At 46.2% G+C, this 25,927-nt stretch overlaps 9 protein-coding genes across 11 annotated transcripts, besides 2 other annotated features; 5 read left to right on the top strand and 4 right to left on the bottom strand.

The window, feature by feature from the left end:
• Positions 1–238: 238 nt before the first annotated feature.
• TSTA_100810 (DNA polymerase zeta catalytic subunit, putative) lies at positions 239–5,417 on the bottom strand (the record flags this gene model as incomplete). Its single annotated transcript, XM_002486032.1, has 2 exons — positions 239–5,128; positions 5,183–5,417. 2 exons carry the CDS (start codon positions 5,415–5,417, stop codon positions 345–347), a joined length of 5,019 nt encoding a protein of 1,672 aa, XP_002486077.1. The 3' UTR covers positions 239–344.
• Positions 5,418–5,710: 293 nt separating this feature from the next.
• TSTA_100800 (mRNA splicing protein, putative) lies at positions 5,711–7,512 on the top strand. The gene has a single exon (XM_002486031.1). The coding sequence runs from the start codon at positions 5,805–5,807 to the stop codon at positions 7,188–7,190; it is 1,386 nt and encodes a 461-aa protein (XP_002486076.1). The 5' UTR covers positions 5,711–5,804; the 3' UTR covers positions 7,191–7,512.
• Positions 7,513–7,822: 310 nt separating this feature from the next.
• Positions 7,823–9,840, top strand: TSTA_100790 (uncharacterized protein; the record flags this gene model as incomplete). The annotated part of the gene is made up of 2 exons (XM_002486030.1): positions 7,823–8,221; positions 8,650–9,840. 2 exons carry the CDS (start codon positions 7,823–7,825, stop codon positions 9,640–9,642), a joined length of 1,392 nt encoding a protein of 463 aa, XP_002486075.1. The 3' UTR covers positions 9,643–9,840.
• Positions 9,841–10,149: 309 nt separating this feature from the next.
• On the top strand, positions 10,150–10,770 carry TSTA_100780 (60S ribosomal protein L37; the record flags this gene model as incomplete). Its single annotated transcript, XM_002486029.1, has 5 exons — positions 10,150–10,194; positions 10,228–10,290; positions 10,319–10,460; positions 10,500–10,571; positions 10,631–10,770. 5 exons carry the CDS (start codon positions 10,150–10,152, stop codon positions 10,768–10,770), a joined length of 462 nt encoding a protein of 153 aa, XP_002486074.1.
• Positions 10,631–12,560, bottom strand: TSTA_100770 (uncharacterized protein). Its single transcript, XM_002486028.1, has 3 exons — positions 12,221–12,560; positions 11,701–12,159; positions 10,631–11,645 (listed from the first exon to the last, which is right to left on the bottom strand). Exons 1-3 carry the CDS (start codon positions 12,512–12,514, stop codon positions 11,307–11,309), a joined length of 1,092 nt encoding a protein of 363 aa, XP_002486073.1. The 5' UTR covers positions 12,515–12,560; the 3' UTR covers positions 10,631–11,306.
• A 202-nt stretch (positions 12,561–12,762) lies between these two features.
• Positions 12,763–16,898, bottom strand: TSTA_100760 (RNA-directed RNA polymerase (Sad-1), putative; the record flags this gene model as incomplete). Its single annotated transcript, XM_002486027.1, has 3 exons — positions 12,763–16,227; positions 16,274–16,430; positions 16,495–16,898. 3 exons carry the CDS (start codon positions 16,896–16,898, stop codon positions 12,763–12,765), a joined length of 4,026 nt encoding a protein of 1,341 aa, XP_002486072.1.
• A 242-nt stretch (positions 16,899–17,140) lies between these two features.
• Positions 17,141–17,162: a microsatellite.
• A 474-nt stretch (positions 17,163–17,636) lies between these two features.
• Positions 17,637–20,837, bottom strand: TSTA_100750 (uncharacterized protein; the record flags this gene model as incomplete). Its single annotated transcript, XM_002486026.1, has 5 exons — positions 17,637–18,343; positions 18,399–18,493; positions 18,577–18,709; positions 18,758–20,203; positions 20,250–20,837. The coding sequence occupies 5 exons, from the start codon at positions 20,835–20,837 to the stop codon at positions 17,750–17,752; spliced, it is 2,856 nt and encodes a 951-aa protein (XP_002486071.1). The 3' UTR covers positions 17,637–17,749.
• Positions 20,838–21,528: 691 nt separating this feature from the next.
• Positions 21,529–21,549: a microsatellite.
• Positions 21,550–22,154: 605 nt separating this feature from the next.
• Positions 22,155–24,242, top strand: TSTA_100740 (oxidoreductase, FAD-binding; the record flags this gene model as incomplete). 2 transcript variants are annotated; one of them, XM_002486024.1, is made up of 4 exons in its annotated part: positions 22,155–22,490; positions 22,543–23,596; positions 23,649–23,830; positions 23,885–24,242. In XM_002486024.1, 4 exons carry the CDS (start codon positions 22,155–22,157, stop codon positions 24,095–24,097), a joined length of 1,785 nt encoding a protein of 594 aa, XP_002486069.1. In that variant the 3' UTR covers positions 24,098–24,242. The 2 variants fall into 2 exon arrangements, with proteins under 2 accessions (XP_002486069.1, XP_002486070.1); XM_002486025.1 differs by having other exon boundaries at positions 22,543–23,830.
• Positions 24,243–24,339: 97 nt separating this feature from the next.
• TSTA_100730 (aspartate-semialdehyde dehydrogenase) lies at positions 24,340–25,869 on the top strand. Of its 2 annotated transcripts, XM_002486022.1 has the most exons (3): positions 24,340–24,429; positions 24,610–24,943; positions 25,011–25,869. In XM_002486022.1, exons 2-3 carry the CDS (start codon positions 24,655–24,657, stop codon positions 25,817–25,819), a joined length of 1,098 nt encoding a protein of 365 aa, XP_002486067.1. In that variant the 5' UTR covers positions 24,340–24,429; positions 24,610–24,654; the 3' UTR covers positions 25,820–25,869. The 2 variants fall into 2 exon arrangements, with proteins under 2 accessions (XP_002486067.1, XP_002486068.1); XM_002486023.1 differs by lacking the exon at positions 24,340–24,429 and having other exon boundaries at positions 24,558–24,943.
• Positions 25,870–25,927: the final 58 nt, after the last annotated feature.

Raw genomic sequence — 25,927 nt, 5'->3', positions numbered from 1 at the left:
CGTACTACGCAATAAGGTAGGCTAGCTGTGCTCCGAGACGAGAGTTAGACTTGAGAGTTGTACGTACATACTTGTAAGACGTGGGGACTTACTTTGTAATTTCTTGGTGTTTTTGTTTTGTGTATCGTGTATCTTGTCTATCGGAGGTTTCCCCGGGTGTTGGTGATATCGGAGAATGTCCCGTAAGACAACGTCGATCTTTTCTGGTCGGTTTGAGATGGACTATGGTCTATCCTCATCATAAGTGTTACCTTGCGCAAATAAGTCGATTAGTCAAAGAAGATAATATACAAAGTCAAGTAATACAAGGGTATATAATCAACATGCCACCCAAACAGATCCATCTACCAATCCAATGCCTGCCCATCACGCCGTTCCAATTCCCTAACAACAGGCTCCAAAACTGACGTTGAGCTCTTCCAATTACTCATTTCGCGCGTCCTAGAGTAAAAAACTGGACAATCTTTACTATCACAAATAACATCATCCCCAAAGGGCACGACCATACACGACCGACAGATCTTGAGAAGATTACTCGTCCGTCGCTCGGCTTGTTGGAGTTGTGATGTCAACTTGAATAAAGAGACGTGACTTTGACTGGTACAGTTGTTGCAGAGCGGGAGATCGCTGTTTTTGTCTGTGAGTTTATTTTTGCAGATGAGACATATTGAGGATTTCATGTATGATTCGAGAGTTTTCTTGGATATTGTTGTGTTGCTGCTGTTGTTGTTGTCGCCTTGTCCTGTGAATGCCCCTTCAATGCGGCGAATTCGTTGTATTTTGGGCATTTCGTCATACCACTGGCGAACATTTGCGCCGACAAGGTTGAAGATTCGCTCTAGTGGGGGAATGAGGTTTTTCGTAATGTAGTACTCGGCGTCCAACTCGAGATGAGCGTTGTTAAGTAACACTTCGGGAGCCACGCAGCGATCAATAAGTCTTGCTCCAGGTGCACCAGTGACCACAACATATGGAACGCGTTCGCCGTATTGTGGCTCCAGACGTGGGTCCTCCAACATCTTTTTCGTGCTAATCAACGCTCCTGCAGGAAGTGTGCCTTTCTCACTATACGTCCCCAGTCTGACTTCACGCGCAAAACAGAAATCCTGGACTGAAATTCTGCCTTGCATAATCTTAAGGCACTGTTTCTGAAAGTAACTCTTGACTCTACTCAAGTCTGCAGTCCGGAACAGGATCTTCAGTGCCTTCTCCTCAATCTTTTGCTCTGCAGGTGTGCCGTCACGACGAACCGTTTCGATTCCCTTGGCATCGAATTCAGGTTCGACTTGATCTCGATGCTCGTATTTAAAACCAACGTACCGCTTTTTGGCGAGTAGCACGCAGGGATGATAGAGCTTTTCAAACTTTAGTTTGACTGGACGTGGGTTCATCTTCGTCACTGCTTTGGAGATCTCCTCGCCAATTGTAAAAGCTTCATCACGTGTTCGACCCTTCAGAGAAATGAACAGGCTATCCGTGTCGCCGTATACTACCTCAGCATCCCATTGATCGACCGAGTGAATGAAAGCAATTGTCCTCTCCAGAGTTTCCCGCGCCGTCTGAACAATACTATCTGCAATTTCAGAACAAGGCATTCGGCCAGAGAAAGATGCCGATGTATAACCATAAGTAACGTTGGCAATCATCTTCAGCGCCAACTGACGATGATTAAGTAACTGCTGCAGCGTCTTGTCGTCTTTGTCCGCTTTCATCCCACTCTTCACCATCACTCGAGTTTCCAGAATTTCGCTCAACATGCGCGCAAGTAGAGATTTCCGAATCTCGGGTTTGGCATAAATCATACCGTTAGGCGCAATATTAACGTGGTCTTTTAGCAGTTCAAGGATTCGTTCCTGTCGTTCATATTCCATGAAGCCCATTTTGCCTCGTCCTCGCCAGTTGTCAAGTCTTCCAAGGAATGTTGAGTAGCAGTAATTGTATGCGATGATGATGCTTGGATATAAAGACTGAAAGTCTAAAACGAGTAACGGGCTTGTATAAAAGTCGCTTTGAGGTTCCATTACAAGCGGCAGGCACTCAAGAGCATTCTGTTGACCGACTTGTTTTCGACTAGGAGTTACCAGCATAAAATTCTCAGGTTTGGCGATTCGAAACATCAACGATTCCACCTTGAATTGTGACCCGCGCGAAAACACCGAGAAAAAGTCCACTCCAAGCAATCGAGCTTGTTCACTAGTCCGTGGTATCAGTTCGTTTGTGTCCAGGATTTCCAGATCCAACTGGACGCGTGAAAGATAATACTCCATGACTTTCATCATATCGCGAGGCTTGCTTCCGGTAAACCAACGAGTCAACTCCCGGAATGGGTAATGAGGAATCCGTCTATGCAGTAGATGAAATACCACATTCTCCATGGTGTAACCCAGCAGAGTCAATTCGCTCCTCATAGCTCGCCAGATGTTGATCATGTGGCGTCCAGTCACGGAAATGGAGGAAGTATGATTGAATCCCCATCTATCACTGTCCTTGCCAAATCTCCCGTGTGCCGAAGTCTTGACTCGCGATAGCTCATTGCATAAATCATATTCGTACTTTACTCGAGCTCTTTCGATGAGATATCCCCAGGACGAATTGTGGACTTCGTAGCCTGTGATGATGTCCGGATCATGGGACCGCACAATATCGACCAGACTCGTAATCAGGTCTAGCTCAGAAGCTTCCGTCTGAACTTCAATAGACAAGGATGCAGCAACTGGGACTAACACATCCGCTGGTTGTGCCAAAATACCCAAGTGCACGCCTTCCAAATGGCTATTGACGTCCACATCCTCGTCATCCGATCGGAGACTCCAAAACACGCAACTTATTTCATCCTCCTCTGGATTTGGAGCCAAACTTTCGCGAGTATTCACATGAACTTCCAAGCTCATTACGCTCATGTACTGCGTCTGATGCACGACGCTAGTAGACTGTTGCTTCTGAGAGTATTTAAACCCGTACGGATTCTTTTGCGTCGCTCCCTCAATCTGTGACATGACATTTGACTTTGTTAACTGTAACCGAATTCGTGGGGTTACTGCTTCCTTTTCTTGAGCTTTCTCTTCTTTTTCAAACCATTCAACAACTTCGTTGCGAGTGGGAGGAAGCTGAGCAAACTCCCAGATTTGTGCCAAGGACAATTCCCGAAGTCTTCGATCTTCCTTTCGTTGTTCATCAGGACTTGGGATGGGCGGCAAATTTTCAGCAAAAAGATGGGTGTTTGTACCTTTTAGCTCGAAATGAGGCAAATATCGTATTGAGTCACTAACTAAGCGGAATTCACGTCCAGCATATTCGCGTGACCGTTCTGGAACGTCGTTGTCGTCACTGTAAAATGGTTTTTGATAAACCACTGCAGGTCGTCCCTCGTCTTCGATACTGGCCTTGACGTCTCTTGCTGTTGGACATGGGAAACGATAGAAGAGGATTTTGCGGTTAGCAGGGATATCGAAAGCTTGATAGACACCAGTCATATTGCTAGGCATATGGGTGTGTGCCACCGTGCTATTACTGCTGCTTTCCAAGGTCGGCTCCGAGAAGGGTTTTTCCACACCATTACTTTCCCTAATATCGAAATCCACCGAGACCTGAGATAGTTGTGAATGTTCTTTGGACAGTCCGCTTCTCTGACTGAATCGTGAAACAGTCATCGGATCATTTGGATCTTTGACCACAGGGAATGAGAGCCGTTGATTCTGGCCAGCCCACACGGCCTTTTGAGAAGAATCAAGTCCGATTTGTGGATGATCGGGCGGAGTCTCATTTGGCCCGCCACGTTCACATTCTTCATCTTTTTCCTGTAAGATTGACGCTACATCGAATGAGGAGAAGCTATCATCCGCTCGTTTGGATTTTGACTCATCCTTTGAGCTATCGCCATATTCATTTTTCGGGCGCTTTCTGACCCTTTCTTCTGGAGAGATGGTATCATCAGCTTGTCCCCGTTTGGAGGCCGAATAACCTAAACGCGAGTCTTCTGAATCTATCTTTCCCTTCTCGTATTTTCTTCTCGTATCATCAATTCCGTTAATTTCCTCGGCGAAAGCATCCAGCAGTTCATCGTCGATCTGAAAGGAGCTACTAGATAGACCATCTTCTTTATCATATCCATCTTCCGGATTAGAGTATTCATTCTCCCATTCATCATCAACCTGAAATCCATCTGAAAAAATCGTGGTATGATAAGCATTCGTAACAGCCGCTTGGTCACCGTCCGATTGCGCAACTTGAGTCATCAATGGTTCCAGCTTTTGTGGATAAAGGTCCTCCACGCTTTCGAGCGCTGATTGAACCATGTCTTCCATAGTATCATGCTTCACGTAATTATCAAAAGATATTGTTTCGTTCCTGCCGTTTTTCTCCTCCTCGACAATTCTGAGTAAATGGTCACGAAATTCCTCTTCGTGGATCCAGGCAGCCTTATTCTGATCACGAGGACTAGCCGACATAGAAACAAGTTCTTCAACTGCAAAAGGGCTACTACTGGGATCCTTGATTCCCAGTCTTTTCTTGCGCCTGTGCGTCTCGTCCTGCCATAGTCCAGCCATACTGTGAACGAGTTTTTCTTCTGCCGATATGGGATGCTTGCGTTCGATAAAATCGTGATGAAGCGGTCGTTCCTTGATTACCTTTCGATTAAGAATATCTTGTACACAAACATCGACTTCTAATGTGCAATGACTCTGCTTCGGTAAAACTGCCTCACTAGTGATGTACTCCGGCGGTATGGTTCGATCGTGCCACCGATGATCCAAATTAGACAGCTCAAGGTATTCTGGGACCGGAGACCGGAACTTTGCTTTCGCGCAGTCCATATATGCACAACCGTACAAGTTGTAATCGCACATCCATTGCGGGATAAATTGGAGGTGACTTTCATAAGGTTGTAGTGGGTATTTCATCACAGCTCCTTGGCGTAAAAGATCGGCAAGCCGAATAATGTTCAAGGGATTCAATAGATAAATTTTTAAGTAATACCGATAGCCGACATGATATCCATAGAATGGGATTCCCTTGACCAGAGAGATATGAGCGACATACGCCACTCTTCCATCGTATGCATTATGGCGATAACTGTTCGCCAAAGCGTGGTCGATGGATTTGTGTAGATTGCGTATAGCATCATTTACTATAACAGAATTGTAAGCCTCTGACCTCGCGATCCGGTGAATCTAGTACGTACCTTCATCCTGTCCAAGACCGCCTCTATACTCGATATATAGGTATGGAAAAGCTCCGTGAATATGTACACAGACCTTCTGGCCAGTTTCTGTTGCACCAAAAGCTCGAATTACTGGTACCTTCGGTCTGGCTGTCCGTTGTGAAGCTCCAGCCGCAAAAGGAACTGGTGGATCGAATTCAGTAGGGACGGCCTGATAATCATCGATGCAGTTTAATCGGACGCGAAAGGTGTCCATCGTATGTGAGCAAACAGTACACGAACTTTGCGCGAACCATGATTGTGCGCTTTAGATTCGGCAATAGAGAAATAGCAAGTCATACAAGTCAATCATCTTGGAGTCATCCAAGACGCGTGAAAATTGAAACATTCCGCGAGAGTTAACAATCGCGGATGACGTGCATTAGTCGATGCCTGAGGCTGTAAAAATATGCACTAGGCTATGTTGGGTTAGACACCATCCATAGTTCGGTTGACACCTGAGGCCAATAACGCTAAATCGACGGCCATCTGATTCTCTGCGAACTTTCCGTACGACGAGAGATACCCTCACTCTTCACCTTCTTGTTGTTTGTATATTTCTTGCCTGCTATATCTACTGTAGCCTTCAAGTACTACAGTCACCATGTCTCGAAAACCTACCGACGTAGCGTCAAAAGAGCGCAACGAGTACATCCCATCCTTCATCGCCAAAAAACCATTCTATATCGACGACGAATCCACCGACGCTGATTATCTAGAGCATCAGCGCCTACAAAAACAAGCCGCAGACTCGAAATGGTACGAACGAGGAAAGCGCGCTGGACCGGCCGCCACCAAGTATCGAAAAGGCGCATGTGAAAACTGTGGCGCGATGACACATAAAACCAAAGAATGCCTCAGCCGGCCTCGGAAACTCGGTGCGAAATGGACTGGAAAGGATATTCAGGCAGATGAGGTTGTCCAGGATGTTGATCTCGGCTGGGACGCTAAGCGAGATCGCTGGAATGGTTACGATGCGAGCGAATATCGAAATGTGGTGGAGGAATACGAAGAACTTGAGAACCTGAAGAAGAGTGCAAAGAAGGCCACTGGCGGCGATGATGAGGATGATGAGGAGGCAGACCAAGAAGAAGCGCGATATGCTGAAGAGTCGGATATGGGTCGGAAACAGAGTACGGCGACGAGGAACCTTCGTATCCGTGAAGACACGGCGAAATACCTTTTGAACTTGGACCTTGACTCAGCAAAATACGACCCGAAAACACGTTCGATGATTGGTTTAGGCGCTCAGGCAGATCAGACCTCAGCTCTGGTCGCCGAGGAGAATTTCATACGCGCTTCCGGGGACGCTGCAGAATTCGAGAGAGCTCAAAAATATGCATGGGAATCACAGGAAAGAGGCGACAAACAAATTCATCTTCAGGCCAACCCTACTTCCGGTGAGATTCTCCGGAAAAGGGAACAAGCCGAGATGGAAGCAAAACGGGAAGCGCAACGAAAAGCACTACTAGAAAAGTACGGTGGCGAAGAGCACATGAAACCAGCACCCTTGCGTGAAGCTGCAGTCATCGAGAACGAGCGATTTGTCGAGTACGATGAGACCGGCGCAATCAAAGGGACGCCCAAGAAAGCAGTCAAGTCGAAATATCCCGAAGATATACTTATCAATAACCACAAATCAGTATGGGGCAGTTGGTGGTATAACTTCCAATGGGGCTACGCATGTTGTCACTCTACGGTTAAAAACAGTTACTGCACAGGCGAGGACGGCAAGAAGGCATTTGAGAATGCTCGAAAGTTTGCTATTCTCGATACATTGAAACAGGATAACGAAGAGGAGAAACGTGAAGACGAACCTTCCAAACAGGAGGAAGAAACTAGACGTGTGGATATTGACAAAAAGAAGCGCGATCTTCACGCGCTACAGCAGGGAGTTGACGAAGAGGAGCTCGAGTCGTATAAGCGAAGTCGTTTGGCAGCAGCAGATCCTATGGCTGCATTCTTAGGGAAGGACGAGTTGATACAGTAGTTTCTGACTTTAACAGACTGTCGGAATATTAGGATGGATTTCGAGGCATATATAACAGCATTAGGCGGCGTTTTGACATATACCCGAACAGTGAATTTGATTATTATCATTCTACCTAATTTAGTACTTGTATATAAGTCGCTATCACAGTCACAAGTGTCATGGGATGAAGGCCTTATGAGGAAAGCAGTCTAGGATGGCAGAATTGCGAGATCGTATCAACTTGTCTGTAGCTTAGACCTTCCCTTCTTTTCCTCTTTCTTCCCAAGCTTAGGATTTTCACTAGTTAGGACCTAATAACATTCAGCTCGAAGTCTTTTAGTGTTCTAACAACAAGAGATACCTAAATTTTATTTGCCTATTCTTGCAATGCGTTGGGGCTAAAACCAACAAAGCTACTTGAAATCGGATTCTCATTCGATATTTATATAGCTTCATACTCAGCCGTCCTTAGAGCATTTCATTACTACCACATATCTTTGGAAACCTGGACAAATGTTATAAATCCTCAAATTGCTATTGATAATTCTCAAATTCATTTACGAAGATCATCTCAAATTATCCAGGTATCAATTATTTCTGTACCCCGGTCACCAATCTGTGCGATTTGCAAGGTTATTGCTCGATTTACAATGACTGTCCGAGCCCTGATCTACGCCTACAGAAAACCAGGCCTATCCCTCGAGGACTTCAAAACACATTACGAAGAACACATTAATTTCCTCAAGCATCTCTCCGGAGACGACTTCCCTTTATCCCACAAACGCAGCTACATTGCGCGCAACGTCCTGAGCGACGGTCAAACCGCTGACAACGGAACTGCCCGCAACGCTACCACACCAGCTACTGTTCTCGCTGGCCAACAGGCGGATTTCGATTTTGATGCCTATGCCGAACTGATATTTGCCAGTCAAGAGTCCTTTCAGAAATTTGTCGCAAAAGTTCAAGCGCCTGAAGCTGCGGCTCAGATTGCGGCTGATGAGGAGAAGTTTTTGGAAAGGTCGAAGTTGAGTATTGCTTTGTTGGGAGATGTGATTGAGACGAGCAGGTCGTGATTATGAGTTACATATCAAGCTACTATCCTGTATATACACGGACTACTACGAGGATTCTCTGCTTGCATCTACTATGTAGTTGAGTCTTTTGTCGGATTCTGACTTAGCGTCGGCTGTTTGCACAGAAGTTTGACATTTTAACTTTATAACTGGGACGATAAAGCGGAGTCAACATCTGCTGCTGTAATACGTAGTCGGCAATTTCTTCAGGAAGTTTGTATAGACACTGGCTACTTTAGCCGAAGCTTTTCAATCCGGGAGACAAAATGCGCCACTAGTCAGGGATAGGCTCAATAGAGCAGGATTTAGGGGAGCTTCTCAATGAGTTGGGTAGTATATTTATATACCTAGGTATAGGTAAATCATATTGAAGGCGGTTGTATTCTCATCTTTCACATTCATAGCAGAAACTGCGTGGCCCACTCATTCCCATGCGTTTCTCTGCCGTCCTCTCGTTTACCCTCGGCCTCGGTGCTGTTGTGGCCATCTATCAAGATAATTTTGACTCCGGCGATGTCTGTCTCCCTGACTGGGAAGTGTGCTCACAGGTCCAACCACTGGTCAATATACTGCTTGGAATCTCTGATGTGACACACATATGCCAGCAGTTAGATCCCGAAGCACTTGGTCCTGCTACTGTTACCGTCACCGACAGCCCACAGGCCTCGACTACAACTACGATTTTCCAGACAGTGACAAACCCTGTGGAAATTACTTCCTTGGTCACTAGAACCGTCACCCAGTCCTCCCAAGCCGTCGTCACCAACCGCTTCTCTTCTAGTGCTGTCCAGTCTGTAAGGGTCACTGTGCCTGCAACAGCTCTCCAGACCATCCCTTCCACGGCCATTCGACTGAGCACCAAAACTGTGACTTCGACTCAAACCAACACTGCGACCATCACTAGCACTAAAACCGCAACGGACCTGGAAACAACCACGGTGACTGTCACAGCTACGATGCTGGTCTTTAAGAAGCGAGATGACGTTCCTGGTTTGCTCGCATCATATCCTGCAAGCGAATTGCGCGACGCATGCTGGTGCCTTGAGACTGCAACAGTTTCCGAGACAGTCGCCCTTCCCACTGCTACCAGGACCAGTACCGTTGTGCTTGGAACAGCGATAGACGTGACTCATACCATCACGGAGACAGTCGATGCAACTGCAAAGATAACCGGAACGGCCACTGTGGATGTTACTTCTGTTGTTATAGAAGTGTATACCATCACGGCCACCTCCACGACGACAGTCCAGGTTGCTTCAGCTGTCACCTTCGATCAAGAGGTTGATGTCACTGCCACAGTAACCGCCACTGTCACCACTGATGCCACAGCATCCATAACAACTACCAAGATTTCCACTGTCACTGCTAGATTCACTGACATTGTGACCATCAGTTAGGCATTCCTCAGTGGTGGGCTTGTTGCGTCCAGCTTCCAGACTACATTTAGCTGTACTGTCTCAATGACAACTTATTTCGCATGAACCTGACATCATTGTTAGTCTCCGTGACAGTCCAATTGTACCATACCAAGTGTAGATTCTCAGCATTAGACAAGTTGTCGATCATTCATCACTCTTCATAAAATTTCTTGAATTGCTTCACTTCAAAAAGTAGAATAAGCAGCCAATCAAACTGGATAAATATTGAGTCTCCACATAGATAGACACGCTAACCAAACAAAGCCACAAAGTAGGGCTAAACCTGGCCCTAGTACCGCACGACGCTAAGCGACCAAATTGCTGCGGCAAGTCCAACTTTGCGATTGCTGCGACGACTGAACGACGACGACATCGACAAACACCCTTCAGTGGAATCCAGGTATGTCTTCTTTGCTTTTTTGTCATTCTATGTAAAAGTGTATACTGATTTATTTATTTACCTTTCATCAGACCCCTTGATTCAAAATGAGTACGTCACGAACACTTCTCCGCTCGACTTTGACGACGATCGTAAAAAAAGACGAGACTGACAATTTGTTATAGCGAAGGGTACCTCCAGCTTTGGTAAGCGTCACAACAAGACGCACACGCTCTGCCGACGATGCGGTTAGTACATCTTGATCCTTTTTATAAGATATTCGAAGGCAACTGCGGAGTCAACTTCAAGTCGGGGTCTGAGGGGATATCAATGGAAATGAACACGAAGGGAAGAAGGGAATGGCCTGGATATCCTCGCAGACGAGACGGAGAAGGACTTTTCACGAATTGTCAAGGAAGTTTGGAAGAGACATACTAACGTGTTTTCTTGACAATAGGAAAGCGTTCTTTCCACATCCAGAAGAGCACCTGTGCCAACTGCGGCTACCCAGCTGCTAAGACCAGAAAGTGTACGAATCATTTGAATCACTTGTGTTATTTATTTACCATATCTTAACAATCTGGATAGACAACTGGAGCGAAAAAGCCAAGCGCCGCAAGACCACCGGTACCGGTCGCATGCGATACCTCAAGACCGTCGACCGCAAATTCCACAATGGATTCCAAACCGGTACTCCCAAGGGTGCCCGTGGCCCTACGACTGCTTAAACTATTTGACATGAACGAAAAGAAAGACGGATAGTTTGAGTGTTTAGTTGTTGTTTCGCTTAATGAAATTACCTTTTTTTCTTCTACACTTCAACTCGGTTTTACATACGCCATGGACTTTTTATTATTTCGCGAGTTTAACGGAGTTGGGCAAAAGAATAAAAAGTGGAAAAGATATTTCATCATTCTGTGACGGAAAAAAAGGAAAGGGATTCCCGTGGTGCTATATCTGGATTTTGTTAAGGATATGGAGGGATGGGTGTATGTCCGAACATGGCAGGTTTTTTCTATCTGTCATGACTGAAACTGTCGGCCTTGAGATGGTTGCTCAGTTCTATGATCCTTTTATTTGCGTTGGTTAGCTCTTAGACCGACGAGGAATGGGATTTATTCATGTCAATCCAAAACAAATTATGGAATTTCGACGATCTTCAGAAATGAACTGAGAAATTTGAAACAGTTGACTCGGGGTATTCTATTCTCTTATTTCTATCTAGGAGCCGAAATTCAGGACAATCGGCAGTAGAGGAAATATATTATACCTCCCCCCTCCCAAAAACCCTCACCCCTCCATCCCTCTGCACAAAATACAAAACCTCCTTCTCAGTCACATCATCCTCATCTTCCTCCGCTCTTTGAGTCTCGTATCCACCACCTCTACTCATCCTCAAGACACCACTTACATCCTTCGCAGCCCCGGTATCCAAGGTCCGTAACTGTAGAACCATAGATGCGCGATGCGCCAATCCTACCACAAAAGCAGAGTGGTTTTTTTCGAGCGGAGTGACGATATTACCAGCGTCGGGTGTATATGTATTTGCATTGTGGATGAGAGGGGAGTCGGCGGAGGTGGTTATTACTGTTGAATGGACGTGCTGTTCTATGTAAGCTCGTATGATTTTTGAAAGAGAGGTGAGAAGGAAGACGAACTTGTTGTAACCCCATAATCCATTCGGATATATCGTTTTCATTAATATCTGGCGTCGTGGCGAGGATGAGATCTGGTTGATCGAGTATTAACAGTATGTCGTCCTCCGCATGTTCTTCATTTCCGCTCATAATATCCGATTTTGTGATTGATTTTATTACGGCTAGGATATCGTTCTCCAGCTGGTTCAGTGCAGTGATACCCTGGCCCGAGAGGAGTAATTGTTTCTGTTTCTGTTGCGGAGTAGGATTCTTCGACTGCGGAGATGTTGGTATCGATGATGTAGTAGGACGAGTAGAATCAATCGCTCCGCGCATAGGTATCGATCGTCCAGAGCCCATCACACCACCCGTCATAGGTCTTACAGATCCTTGCTCCTGCTGTGGCCTATCAAACAACCCACTCAACCCATCCACATACCTGAATCTATCCCCATCCACAAAACGCTGCAAATCCAATCCCTACCAATTCCCCCAACAATCAGTCAGCCATATAAACACCCTGAAAGAAAAAGGAACGAACCAATCTCTTCCCCTCCCCCCTCCAAAACATCCACTCCCTCAAAAAGCTCACAAGCACAACTCTTCTCGCCCTTCTCCTCCTTTTTTGGCGTCCCGGACCTGATTCTATCGTCTCATTATACCCATCTTCTTCGGATAAAGCCGTGGCAGATAAAACGGAATGTAAATATCGTAATAATAACCAATTTGATGTCGCCGCGAGAACGGATGTGATCAATGTTAGTGATTGAGCGGAGCGGGTGGAGTGTGTTAGATAAGGGGATAGGATGTGCGGAATTGGGGGTTGGGAGGGCATGTTTTCCCTCTTCTTCGTCAAGTTGTAGTTTGTTGATTTGTTCGGTATATCGTCGAAGTTGTAGCTGTAAAAAATGACGTTGTCTATAGAGAAAAAAAAGTTTCGGCGGGGACTTCATTGGTCCGTTTGCGGGGTAGCTGTAAGTACACACGCGACGCGTCAAAAAAAAAACAATTTTCATTCATATTCATGAAACTATCTATCATGTAAAGTTTGAGGACACGAAGTTCGAGGATACAGGAGAAGAACTAGTAGATATCATCCTCCGAATCGAAAAGCATATCCTTCAAAATGTCAAGAGCACACGGCTTGATCTGGGCTTGGTCTTCGATAATCTCAACTTCTTCAATCTCGGACTCATCCGTGATTTCTTCTTCATCGACGTCTTTGTTCGAGCTTGAGTACCGATCTGTTGTGTCCGTATTTTCTTTCTCAGATTCCGGAGTCATTGGTCCTTCAATTTCCTGCTTATTTTCTTGAGTAGTGACCATGGTAGTAACAGCAGCAGTAGCTTTGTCGCCTTCAGGGGAATCGTCAAAGTAACGGAGGGCGACCCGTCCCAGAACATCAGGAAACAGCCATGCAAAGCTAATCATAGGGAGATTCTCTGGGTTTGGCTTGGCCTCAGGATTTTTCTTACGAAATTCCCCCATCGCTGTAACGACTTCGTCACTGGTGACACGGTATATCGCGACTGCAACCGGAGCAATCCGGTCAAAGTCACGACCTCCAACCTTTGCATAACATTCGCCTTGGAACCGGTCTTTGATAGCCTTTGTGATACCGCCGAGTTCTTCGTGGAATTTGTAATCTTTGCTCAGATTCGCATGACCGAGAACAAATGTGGACCAGATCTCAAATTCGGTTCGGATTTCGTGCTGTGCCATGATTCGCTTCAGGGAAAGATCATAGTCGACTTTCAGCTCCTTGACGAACTGCAATATCTCGTCGGTCACTTCAATGCCGGCTTCCAGCACACGTTTGTCGAAAGGTCTGTCAAAATCAGGATGAAAGTCAACTCGATCCACAGCATCATAAAGTTGGCCCAGAATCTTCTCTGAATGATAGATTTGATCCTTTGGTTTGTAATTCTTCTCCATGAAGTGTGGCCATTTCCTTGGACGCAGATCACGAGGGAGGTATGCCGGCTCACCCGTTTTGTTGTAGTCGACAGCATTCGAATGCAATTGAGCTAAGCGTATGCATTTTGCTGACTCCACCCCGTCCTCCAGGTAGTCAGCCCAGGCCATGTGCGCATGGGCAATCTTGGGCAGAGAATCGTTCTTCATATAGTTCACGAAGAATGTGGTGATGTCATTGACGGTGACAGCTCTGTTCAGATTGACGCCTTTGATAGCGGTGTAGTCCATGGGTGTTCGGAACCATTGGCTTGGAATAAGGTCCTGATCCCAGATCACCAGGTAATCGTCGCCATCCAAATCTCCTCCAGAACACATACTGGCAATATCTCGATCTCCAACCTGTGGAAGCACGACGACGTCTTTGAGATGAGCGAGTTCTGAGCGATTGACGGCTCTCACTACTCGGATGTCACCCGGATGCAGTGACGGGTTGCGAGCTAGTATGCATACACCTTCCACCACTCCATACTTCTTCTCATCGGCGCGATACACTTGGAGAAAGATTTCCGGCAGTGCATCAAGTTTGGAATCCCGGGACAAATGCACCTTTTCCACGTTCTCATACGAAAATCCCTTTAGAGTGGCAGTCTCGTCCATAACACCAAGCACACATGCTCCATCTTCAATGGTGATCTTTGCCTTTTCCTTCAAATACTTGATCTGCCACGCTTTCCACAGTGTAATGACTGAGGTTATGAACGGATCTCTTGCTTGAAGAAACCCGTCAGAAACAATCTTTGATATAACAAGGGTCATTTCATTAGGATCGATGTATTTCTGGAGTAGATGCATCGCAGCTCTATCGTAATGGGTAGCCTCCTCTAGGTTGGAGACCATCCTTTGAAGTTTGCCATGAAATACTTTGTCCTCAATCCCAAGTGACGATAGAACTGCAATCAACTGTCTGTTCAAAGTGGCCGAGGAGAATTGCGACCAACGAATGATTTCCAGACCCTGATGATTAGCAGGAAACTTCTCCTGACTTGGACGGATTTCAATTTCTCGCCCACGCGGTTCATCTGATAGAACTAGCATACCCTTGCACCCTCCTAGGCGGAACTGGTAGGCTGATGGAGGCTCTTGGTCCGCAGTCCTAATATTTAGCTCTTGTTGAGTCATCTGAGCCAAAAATCTGGAGATCCTGCCCACGCCATCGGAGAAGGTATATGGTCCTCGTTCCACATCGGGTATGCGTTTCAACTCAACCCGACAGGTGTTGATAGCTCGTGTAGTCGAGAAACATTGACCTAATCTTGCAGCATATTTGGCAACGTTCTTGATATCCGAAAACTCGCCCATCCATGCGCGAATATTGGAGGCGGTCACATGTGCGTCGGATGCAAAGAAATATGCACCATGTTCCCGAAATTGGGAGTTTCCAAATGCAAGGAACTCGTACTTGCGGTCACCCAGTACGATGCCGTTGGTCATAGTGCGCTTGATGCGACTGAAAATCTCATCCATCGTGTCATGGTGGGTAGAATTGATTCGGCCTTCGAACTTTTCGTCCTTGAATCGTACGCGCAAGAAACGATCCGCATGCTCGGAATATCGGCGAAGAACGCGGTTCGTAATTTCCATTGAAGGGGTATTCCAGTAAATCATTGAAGGAGTCACGGTAGCTGTGCGAACCATGCAGCAGTAACTTGGGATATTCCTTCTGGTTGTCCCCCTGGGAAACAGGATGTCAAATATGTTCATGGCATCCCAATAAACTTTCTTGTCCATCGCCACATGCTCCAACAAGGCAAGGGCTTTTCTTTCTTCCATGTCTTTGAGTCTCTGAATGAACTCGGGTTTGGCAGCAGTGTACTCGCTGATATAACCATGAGAGATGCACACCTCGAGCTGATAACGAATCGCAAAAGGCAGATGGATGTATGGTTTTCCGAACAAGTCGTCAAACGTGGAATATCCCAAGCTCTCAGGCTCATCGCAAATATCCCAAACGACAGGAACTGGCAAAGTGCGTGGACCTTCTGTGCTGAACTCGTCGTCGATCTTGATCTCAATATTGAAATCACTCAGGGCCTTGCAAAGCAGTCTATACGACTTTGCATGAATCGAATCTTGTCCATAGGTGATTCGGACCGCGTTCCACCGTCCAATATCAATGATGGGATTTTTCTTGCGCAGGCTAATTGGAAGTCCTGCCCAATCCCCATGTCGATGAACGATATCCGTCTGACGATACCAACAGTCCATTGCTCTCCATGAATTCGCCGAGTCGAGACCACTGAAGCTGGACTCCACATTGTACAAATGACGGTGATACAACGGAGGACTATCGAATCGAATGATATGTGAGACGGTGTTTGCAGACTCGTCGCTATGGCTCTGTTGGTAGAGAGTCGTCAACTGAGCAAAGGGTACTTGCAAACGATACTGCGAGATAGCCGTCACCCTTTGGGTTGATTGCAGTGGAAGCTGGAAGAAGACCAGTAACTGTCGATTTTTGAGATCCACCGTCAATCTGCAAGTTTCCTCCGAAGTCTTTTGCAGATGGCGCAAGAGAAGCATGGAATTTGGTCCTATCATGGGGCCGAAGTCGAGTGTTGCAACAGGGATGTCCTAGTCATATCAGCAATAGTTCATTTCAGCCCTTGAAGAGACATACAAATTCAGCAGGATAAAACTCATCTGGATTCACAGGACTCTGAATCCGATTATCTTTTTGCTCGAAAACAGGCTTGACTCTAATCCTCGCTTTCCGTCCCCCGGACAAGTGAAGTTGCCAAAGAGCATCTTTCCAAAAGTCTGTCTGTGGAGGTGGTCTACACAACGTCAGTCCTCAACCCCTGAATCAAGAATCGAGATCAAAAGAAGAGAACGATATACCTAAACCGTATCCTTCCCCTTCCATTCCGTTTCCCAGTATCATCCTCATACAAATCAATCGAGAATATGCTCCCCTGCCGATTGAAAGTGGACCAAATGGTGAATGTATTCGCTTCATCGGGGACACCAGCTAGATTGACCGCGAAGGAGTCCCATGTCTGCCAGATGGGTTTTATGCCTCGATGGGCCTGGTTATCTCTTATTTTGATTGCCATGGGTGAGGCTTTCTTGCTCCCTCTGGGAGAGTTCTTGCGTTTGTTTGGGGAGAGATAGTTCTTTGGTGTGAGAGCACTCTTTGATGAGGGAGTATTCTTTGGCGAAGGATATTTTTTCGCATGGAAAGGAAGTCGACGAGGGAAAATATTCGGAGTTGGCGCCCCTTCTGCTGTGTGAAGAGTTGTCATGATGGAAGGAGTGACCCCCAGGTCAGGTGAGTTGTCTATCCCTAATTTTCTCGAGATATCCTAGTCGAAAGTAAGGAAATGAGTATTTGGTGAGAAGGAAGAGAGAAGAATGAACTCACTTAAACCTCAAGTGAGACAGAAGTAAAAAGTCAGAGTGAGATCAAACTCACCAGGATTTCGATGAGGGAGATGAGAAGTGTATGCTCGATGAGTATTCTGCCAGAACACAGAACCACTCATCAAAGAAGAAGAAGAAGAAGAAGAGAAAACATGATCAAGAATGAATATTGATTCTTTCATGATCAGTCATATCCATTCATACCCCAAATGGGGCAATCCAGATCGAACCCGGGTTTGTCCATCTAATTTATGAGTTTAGCAATAATGACCATACCAGGTGGATAATCAATCAATGGACTTGATAATAAAATGTACTGGGCGCAGACTGCTCCTTTTCTTTTCTTAGTTTTCATTTAGACTTATGTAAAGGATCAAACACTGTGTGTTTAGACCGAAGTGATTCATCATTTATAGCAGTGGACAATGACAAAGAGGTGTTTTATGACGGGATATGATTAGATTATGGGATATCTTTGTCTCATATTTATTATTGTCTAGTTTCGTAGCAGGGTGTTTGATATTTATCAGATTAATAAAGAGCTTTGTTCAGCTGCGTCTGAAGCAAACGACCATGCAAGTATTAGGTATATCAGTCAGCGGAAAAAGAGAAATCAATCAAGTGTTATTGTATCTTGGTGAAGCAATCCAATCAATCTGAGCGCTATGCAGAATTTGGGGGAAACCATTGGGTATCATCATTCAGAGTAGTCATCAATCATCACTCCAACTGCTCATCGTGCCATAGTACTCGTCAAAAGTTCTTCGTCATCAAAATTTAAGTCCAAGTCTCCCAAATCTGTAATGTTGATATGTGTCTGAGATCCCATCTGGGTATCCTGGCCAAGTTTATCATGCCCAGAATTCTTTGGATTGCTTGAATGCGGAGATTTGCTAGGATTATTCCTGTCAAGATCACCAAGCGGTTGTCGTCTACCCCCCCCTTCTATCGATCCTCTTTGCGGACCAGAAAAGTAGCAAGTAATATCATCGTTGGCGAAACTAGTCGCTCCTGATAAACGCTGACTGTGCCTGCGTGTTGTAGTCCTCGTGTTTTGACCAAAGAACGATTCTGTACTTGGAGGAATAGCCGGATTTGAGTATTGTGATTGCATAGTCGTCAAATCAACTTGAGAAGGAGGACAGGATTGAGCCTGTAATACACTCAAACGGGTTGATCTGCGAACTCCTTCTTTGGCTTTCGGACCTGCTGCTGCTCGTTTTTTGCTGTTGTCGAAGCCCATCACGCTCATCAAGCGACTGATATGTTCTTGAGCTTCGCTGAACTCACGAGCTTTCGCTGCGCGTTCGTTTCGAAGAGATTCCACCTATACAAAGTCATTAGCATCGAAGTATATATGGAGTACGCGAGTGAAATATTACCTTTTTCTCCAAATACTGTATTCTCTTTTCTTTGGTGCGAAGTTCTTTCTCAGCTTTGGCAGAAGTATTGGCCATCTCGTGTCGTAGAGTAGAAACTTCAAGCCGAAGCCGATCGACCAACTGCTGTGCCTAAAACAAGTCAGTTTACTTCTCTAGACGATAGAAAAATCCATGCTACATACTTTTTTCTGAGCTTCAGCCACCTGCTCATTGCATTTTGTCACCATTTCCGCTATAGAACTCTTGAATTTCTGACGCGCATCCTCATGAGCTGTCATGGATTTTTCGCAATTTGTCCGTGCCTGCTCCAGCTGATAACGAGTTAGAGATCGCCGAACAGCGTACATGGAATTACTTACCCTGTCCTTTAGCATCTGATTCTCGTTATAGAGATCTTTGTTGGTCTCGCCTAGTGTCATAATCCGATTATCCTTCTCGGCGTTTGTTGATTCACGTATCTCCATGACTTGCTGCAATTTGGTGATTTCATGTCGAAGCACGTCACAATCTTGAGCAGCATCTTTCTGCAGTTGCTCTATATTCCGACGTAGATCGTTGTATTCGCGAGAGACAACTTGATGACGTTCTTCGCTGTTATGAATAGCCTCCTGGAGCTGTGCTCTTTCCTTGGACATGGCATCTATCTCCATCTGCTGCTCTTCCAGCAAGTCATCTCTCTCGGCAACTGTAGCCATAAGATCCAATTCACGATTACGCGCCTTTGAGTGTACCATCTCGACCCCGTCTTGCGCTTCCTTGCGGGCAGTGTCAAGTTCTGTCTGTAATGCATCGACTTGGTCGGTCAAATGTACGACTTGGAACGAATAGTCCCTGACCTGAGCAACAGATTCGTCGAGTTGTTTTCTCAGAGAGCTCACTAGTTCGGCCGACTGTCTGATTTGCTCTTCCAGCTGCTGATTTAACCGGTTCGTGCTCTCTAGTTGTTGTTTGAGTTCTTCACGTTCTCGAACCGCAGCTGCTAGCGGGGCTTCAACGTTGCTGCAGCGATTCTCAAAATCTTGTAACATCGCTTCCATCTGTTGGATAATTGTTTCGTGTGAATTTTTGGCATTTTCCATAAGGAGATTGGCAATCTTGGACCTCCATTCATGACTTGTGCCGTCAATATCCTCTATTGCCCTCAGTTTTCCCGGTTTGTGAGGGAAGACCGAGTTCCTCTCGGGTTGTTTCAGTTGAGAAAAGAGACATGGGGTGGATGTTGCTGCGTTCTTTTTGAGAGGCTTCAAAAAGGAGTCGAGAAGTCCATGATAACAAGAAGATATCTGTCGACTCTCTACACCATCGGTAGTTATTGAAGAGTAAATGCAATTCAACAATTCGAGGAAAAGCTCATCTGTTCCCGACAATGTAGCAGTGCAGCATACGTGCGACCCACTACAGTGAGACGACTCATTGCGAGTTGAGAAATCTTGAGCATAATCATGTAAAATTCCCATACTAACCTGAGATTCGGACAGCGTTTTCACGAAGGACCGGCGAATATTCGAACCCTGTTTAGATTTTCTCAATGTCGAAACAAGCAGCTGGTCAATTTTGATATTTGTCAAGCTTTTGGATAAAACGGCGTTAGTCGGTTGTAACCCGTTAATACCCGTCAAGCAGAAATCTAGATATTCCTTTTCGCAATGAAGTGCTAATCGCTCAAGGAGTATGTCCCTCACTGTTTCTGGTATAGCATGCATTATATTATATGTGGTTTGGGCGAAAAGTTGACCTCGCATTGACTGGTAGACCTCTTGTGGCAAAGCCAACCACTGTGAAAATGTTATGAGTAAAATCAAGCCCTGCCTTTGGTCAGTATGCTCTTGGGCTTGGATTGGCCTAACTTACCGTCACTTGTAGCTCAGCATCTATATCCGGTCGTTTTAGTTTTTCGCACAGCTTCGCTAGCTTTGATGAATTAGCACTCAGCCAGGTCTTTTTGAGATCCTCGTCAATCTCATGACAGATCTCTATTGCTAGTCTCACTAGCATAGTACGCTCCTCGGGTGTGTACCCATTGGACGAAGTAGAACACGTCATCACAGCTGATATAATAACCAAGTCGAGTGTCTTGTTGGAACTCTTCGCGCCAAAGATCTGACAAATATTTGCCAGCCATTGCGGTTGCTTTTGCGTGCTATCTCTGGGTTTCCACAGTTTGCGTATGCGTATGAATGTAGCCAAGGACAGCAATGTCCCTAAAGGATCATTCAGATTTCTTAGAATCTTGGATCCCTCACGCTGGAACGATTCCATCAAGTCATTTGGAAGAAGCTGAATTAGCTCCGCGTTGCTGAGGAGTCCTTGCATCACGTCGGATAACCGCTTGATTTTGGCCGCACACGGGCTTTGCGAAACATCGTTGAGCAATTTCGTTAAGAAGACAGGAACACGTGCTGGTACGGCAATGCTTTGAGGCAAGGGATTCGAAAGCATGGACACGCAAATATTGATACTCTAATTAGGTCAGTAGGCTGGTATTAAGATATTGTTGTTGACTTGCCTCCTCATCTCCATTGTCAATGGCATGGCGAAGCGATTGATCTAGCAGAGCCGGTTCACGATCAAGTAAAGCATCGCGTACCGTCTCAATATAACCTCAGCTACCAGTTAGTCTCGCACATGGTTATTCCAAGCAGAGCATACCGAATCTTGCCAGCAGCTTATTCGAAGATGGCCTCTGCTCAAGGAGCACTGCTGCAAAAATTGAAATCTGACAAGGTTTGCAGTCTATCCATTGGCGAAGGGTGCCGTCTGTCGCGTACTCTACATGCCGCTCGAGGCTCTACTGCCATCAGTACTATGTTTATCCACCTGATCTCTCTCAACAAATTACGTACGTATAGACCAGGGGTGTACGGCGCGGTAACAACATGCTCTATCTCCCTGACGATAAAATGAAAATCAGTCTGCATTGCTGTCGGCCGAGATCAAAACTCGATGGATAGTGTGAAGTCGGTCAAATGAACGTGCTTAGCCGATATATCGGAGTAAACAAGCAGTACTCCGGTCTAGAAATGTGCTGGGGCCATTGAGCAGGTTCAATTCGAAAGTTTGTTAATCGGATCCGAGATTAATTCAGTAAATGCGTGAGCAGAGAGTCTGAGACGGTGGTATTGTAGTCTTTGTGGTGGTGGTGGTGGTGGTGAGAGGATGAGCCCTTTCTTGTTCCCCTCGCGGTTGCCCTGTCAACCGGGTGGACACCTTAGGCATCAATCTTACAAAGATTGAGAAGTCCGTCAGTATCAGAAACTTCCATACTGAAAGACAACTCTCTTCTTAAAAGTATCTGTCATGACACAAAAACACTTTCCTGCTGCAGAACATTGGTATATACAGCTGGAGTTATGATGTTCTCCGCCTCGGAGCAAATGCCGAGCATGCAAATGGCCAATACAGTATACTCTTTGCGGGGTAGCTAAAAACCTCAAAATGAGTACAATGATTGGCAGAAGAATGGCCCCTTTGCTAACCGACGCTTTACTCCATCTGACTTAAGCTGAATGATATAATTGATCCTGCAAATTATGCAACGAGAAAGTCTTAGGGTTAAAACTGCTCGAACGGCGTCTCGGCCGAGCTTCTTGAATGTATCCCACGCTGAATACAGCTTGGGGGGAGAATATAAGTCCCCAGTCTCTCCTTCAAACTGTTATTTTGCTTCGATTTCTCTTCTATAAGAACAACTCAATTCATTCTCTTTTGTCCTTCTACAGGACTCTTGCTTGCATATCCACATTGATTGGCAGCAACATGAAGGCCACTCTTCCCCTCAGGAGTTTCTCCGCATCTTGTCGCAGCCAGGTCCGCCCCACGCCCACCAAGTCTCTCCGCGCGAAGAATACGCAGACGACACAATCCTCGAGGAGATGGAATAGTAGTACTTCTTCCGGGAATGCATTTTGGACAACCAGTCGGGCTTTGGTTCTGGCAACAGTTGTCGGCGCTGGAGCTTATGCCGCTGCTTCACGTTCGTCAGCTTCACGTTCGTCAGCTTCACGTTCGTCAGCGTCAGCTGTGGCGGTTACAAAAACCGCGGCAGCCACTGCGAAAGAACCGACTTATGGAGATATTAGACAATTTGAGAAGGTACTGAGACTCTGTCTGTCAATTCATGTCTGCAAGGCTAACATATACTAAGGCGATTGCTGAACTTCGAGCCGAATTAGGCGAAGACGCCATCAGCACCGACAACGATGATCTACATGCACACGGCTATTCAGAATGGTCAACCGTCAACGCCGAGCGACTACCAGTCGCCATCGCATATCCCAAATCCACCGAAGAGGTTTCCAAAATCGCCAAGGTCTGCCATAAATACCGAATGCCCATGGTCCCGTACTCCGGAGGCTCTAGTCTGGAGGCCAATTTCTCTGCCCCGTATGGCGGCATGACTATTGACTTTGCGTTTATGGACAAGATCTTAGAAGTGCATGCGGATGATATGGATGTCGTGGTACAGCCCTCCATCCCCTGGATGCAGCTCAATAGTGATTTGGCCAGCACTGGTCTCTTCTTCCCTGTGGACCCAGGTCCATCAGCCAAGATCGGTGGTATGGTTGGAACTAATTGTAGTGGTACCAATGCAGTTCGCTACGGTACCATGAAAGATTGGGTGATCAACTTGACTGTGGTACTGGCAGATGGACGCATCATAAAGACCAGGAGACGACCTCGCAAGACTTCTGCAGGGTATAACTTGACTGGCATGTTTGTGGGATCAGAGGGTACGCTGGGTATTGTGACGGAGATTACACTCAAACTCGCCCCAATTCCGGACGAACTGCGTGTCGGAGTTGTGACTTTCCCTACTGTTCGTGATGCCGCTGCCGCTGCCATGCAGGTGATCCGCAAGTCTATCCCCGTACAGGCAATGGAAATTATGGACGAGGTGCAAATGAATGTCATCAACCGTGCCGGAGGTACAGGACGAACATGGCGAGAGGAACCGACGCTATTCTTCAAGTTTTCTGGCACCACGGCTCAGGTAGCGGACAGTATCCAGAACACCAAGAAAATTGCGCAAGACAACAAGTCCACTTCCTTTGAGTTCGCTAAAGATGATCAAGAAGCGCATGCACTCTGGTCGGCACGCAAGGAGTCTTTGTGGAGTAATCTGGCCTTGCGTCCGGAGGAAGGTGAAGTCTGGTCTACTGATGTGGCAGTCCCTTTGTCTAGACTCCCAGACATCATCGGTGCGTTTCTTCCCACCTGATAAGATATTCTTTCATTTACTGACCGAAGTAGAAAAATCCAAGGAACAACTCAAAGACCTGAAAGTCTTTGCTAGTATCCTAGGACACATCGGCGACGGCAACTTCCACAGCAGCATCTTGTACAGCCGCAAAAACCGCGAAGAGACAGAACGTGTCGAGAAGGTGGTTCACGACATGGTTGATCGTGCTATTGAAATGGAGGGTTCTTGCACCGTACGTCTTCGGAATCCATCTCCTCAATATGAGCAATAAACTAATGCATGGTAGGGTGAACACGGCATCGGTCTAGGCAAGAAAGAATCTCTCGTCAAAGAGCTCGGCCCCGACACCATTGATATCATGCGAAGCATCAAACGGTCCCTTGATCCACACTGGTTGATGAATCCAGGCAAGATTTTTGAGTACTCTCGTGACAGTAAACCGGTTGGCACGGCGGATATTGAGTCTGCACGGTTAGTTGGAGCAGAGAAGAAGAATTAAGAAAAGTGTTCTATCATTGCGGTGCTGGACTCTGTGTTGAAAATTTAGAACTTGAGCGTTACGTAGCATGTACATACGCCAATATATTTGCAGCATTTCTAGAGTGTGCCATTTTGTCGCATCAAGTTATTTTCCAAAGTTGCATGTTTGTTGGGGGTTAGTTAGCTGTTAACTGAGGTAGCCAAAAATGAGTCAACGGAGTGGGGAAGTGACTCCCCGCAGATGCGATATCGCAATCACTCAACATCAAAAATTTCCATCAATTGTCTGTATACTCTACACTTTGTGCAATTGCTTGTCGGCGCGATATATTTTGCGAGATATTTGAACCTGTAAGCATGAACAAGGATGCCCTATCTGATTTCCTCTCTCCTTGCATAGAGTCTGTCTTTTTTGCATGCCGAAACCAGATCGCAGATAAAGACGATCGAGTCTCGCCACTCCTGATATTCACCACATTGACCGACCAATTCTCAGAGATACATTGAAACTAACATAGTATTTCAAATTAGACAAACTTCATAATCGCGAAAATCAGACAAGAGCAGACCGAAACAATGTCAGCCACAGTCACAAAAAAGAAATGCGGTGTCCTCGGAGCCACAGGCTCTGTAGGCCAGCGGTTCATCCTTCTTCTGGCTGACCACCCACACCTGGTCCTGCACAAAGTCGGTGCCTCGTCTCGTTCCGCCGGAAAGAAATACAAAGATGCCGTGAAATGGAAGCAGGCCGCGCCCATGTCCAAGGAGCTCAGTGAATTGATTGTTCAGGATTGCACGGCGGACAACTTTCAGGATTGTGATCTTGTGTTTTCTGGATTGGATAGTGATATTGCTGGCGATGTTGGTATGTACCGCCACTCTTTAAAAGTACTTTTCCCTCTATTCTTGATGCAAGTACCTGACAACTACAGAAATGCAATTCATCAAAGCCGAAATCCCAATCTTCTCCAACGCGAAAAACTACCGCAAACACCCCCTCGTCCCCCTCGTCGTCCCCACCGTCAACCCAACCCATCTCGAACTCATCCCACACCAACGCAAAGAATTCGGCCTGAAAAAGGGGTTCCTAGTGTGCAACTCCAACTGCGCCGTCATCGGAATTGTCATACCCTTTGCCGCACTACAAGCCAAATTCGGCCCCGTTGAAGAAGTCGAGATTTTCACAGAACAAGCCGTGTCCGGTGCAGGGTATCCCGGTGTCCCCTCAATGGATATCGTGGACAATGTGATCCCATTCATCAGTGGAGAAGAGGATAAACTCGAAAACGAAGCGCAAAAGATTCTCGGCGGACTTAACAGCGATGCAACTGCCTTCCAGGAACAATCCGGTCTACGTGTGGGAGCTACTTGTACTCGCGTCGGGGTCACAGATGGACATATGGCATTTGTCTCGCTACGGTTTAAGAATAGGGATTCCGTCCCGAGTGCGGAGCAGGTTAAGCAAGCGCTACGAGAATATCAGTCCGAGGCTCAGAAACTAGGTGCGCACTCTGCACCTGAACAGGCGATTGTCGTATTTGATGAACCGGATCGTCCTCAACCAAGACTTGATCGTAACATTTCCGGGGGTTATGCGGTTAGTGTTGGACGTGTTCGTGAGGGAGCACCGGGGGGTCACTTTGATATTCGGTTCGCTTGTTTGTCGCACAATACAGTCATTGGGGCGGCGGGATCGTCTATTCTGAATGCGGAGGTCGCTATCATCAAGGGATACCTTTAGATGTAAATAATACATAGTTACTATATAGCAAAAAGCTGTTAAACCGAGTCAGTGAGGTCTAAGGCGGCAGTAGGCGGCAGTAAGACGGCAGTAAATGTAAGGAACAGC

Source organism: Talaromyces stipitatus, genomic scaffold (assembly GCF_000003125.1).
Source record: "Talaromyces stipitatus ATCC 10500 scf_1105507295511 genomic scaffold, whole genome shotgun sequence".
Classification (NCBI taxonomy): domain Eukaryota; kingdom Fungi; phylum Ascomycota; class Eurotiomycetes; order Eurotiales; family Trichocomaceae; genus Talaromyces; species Talaromyces stipitatus.
The sequence above is the reverse complement of the archived record's forward strand: the minus strand, read 5'-3'. Positions and strand labels throughout refer to the sequence as shown.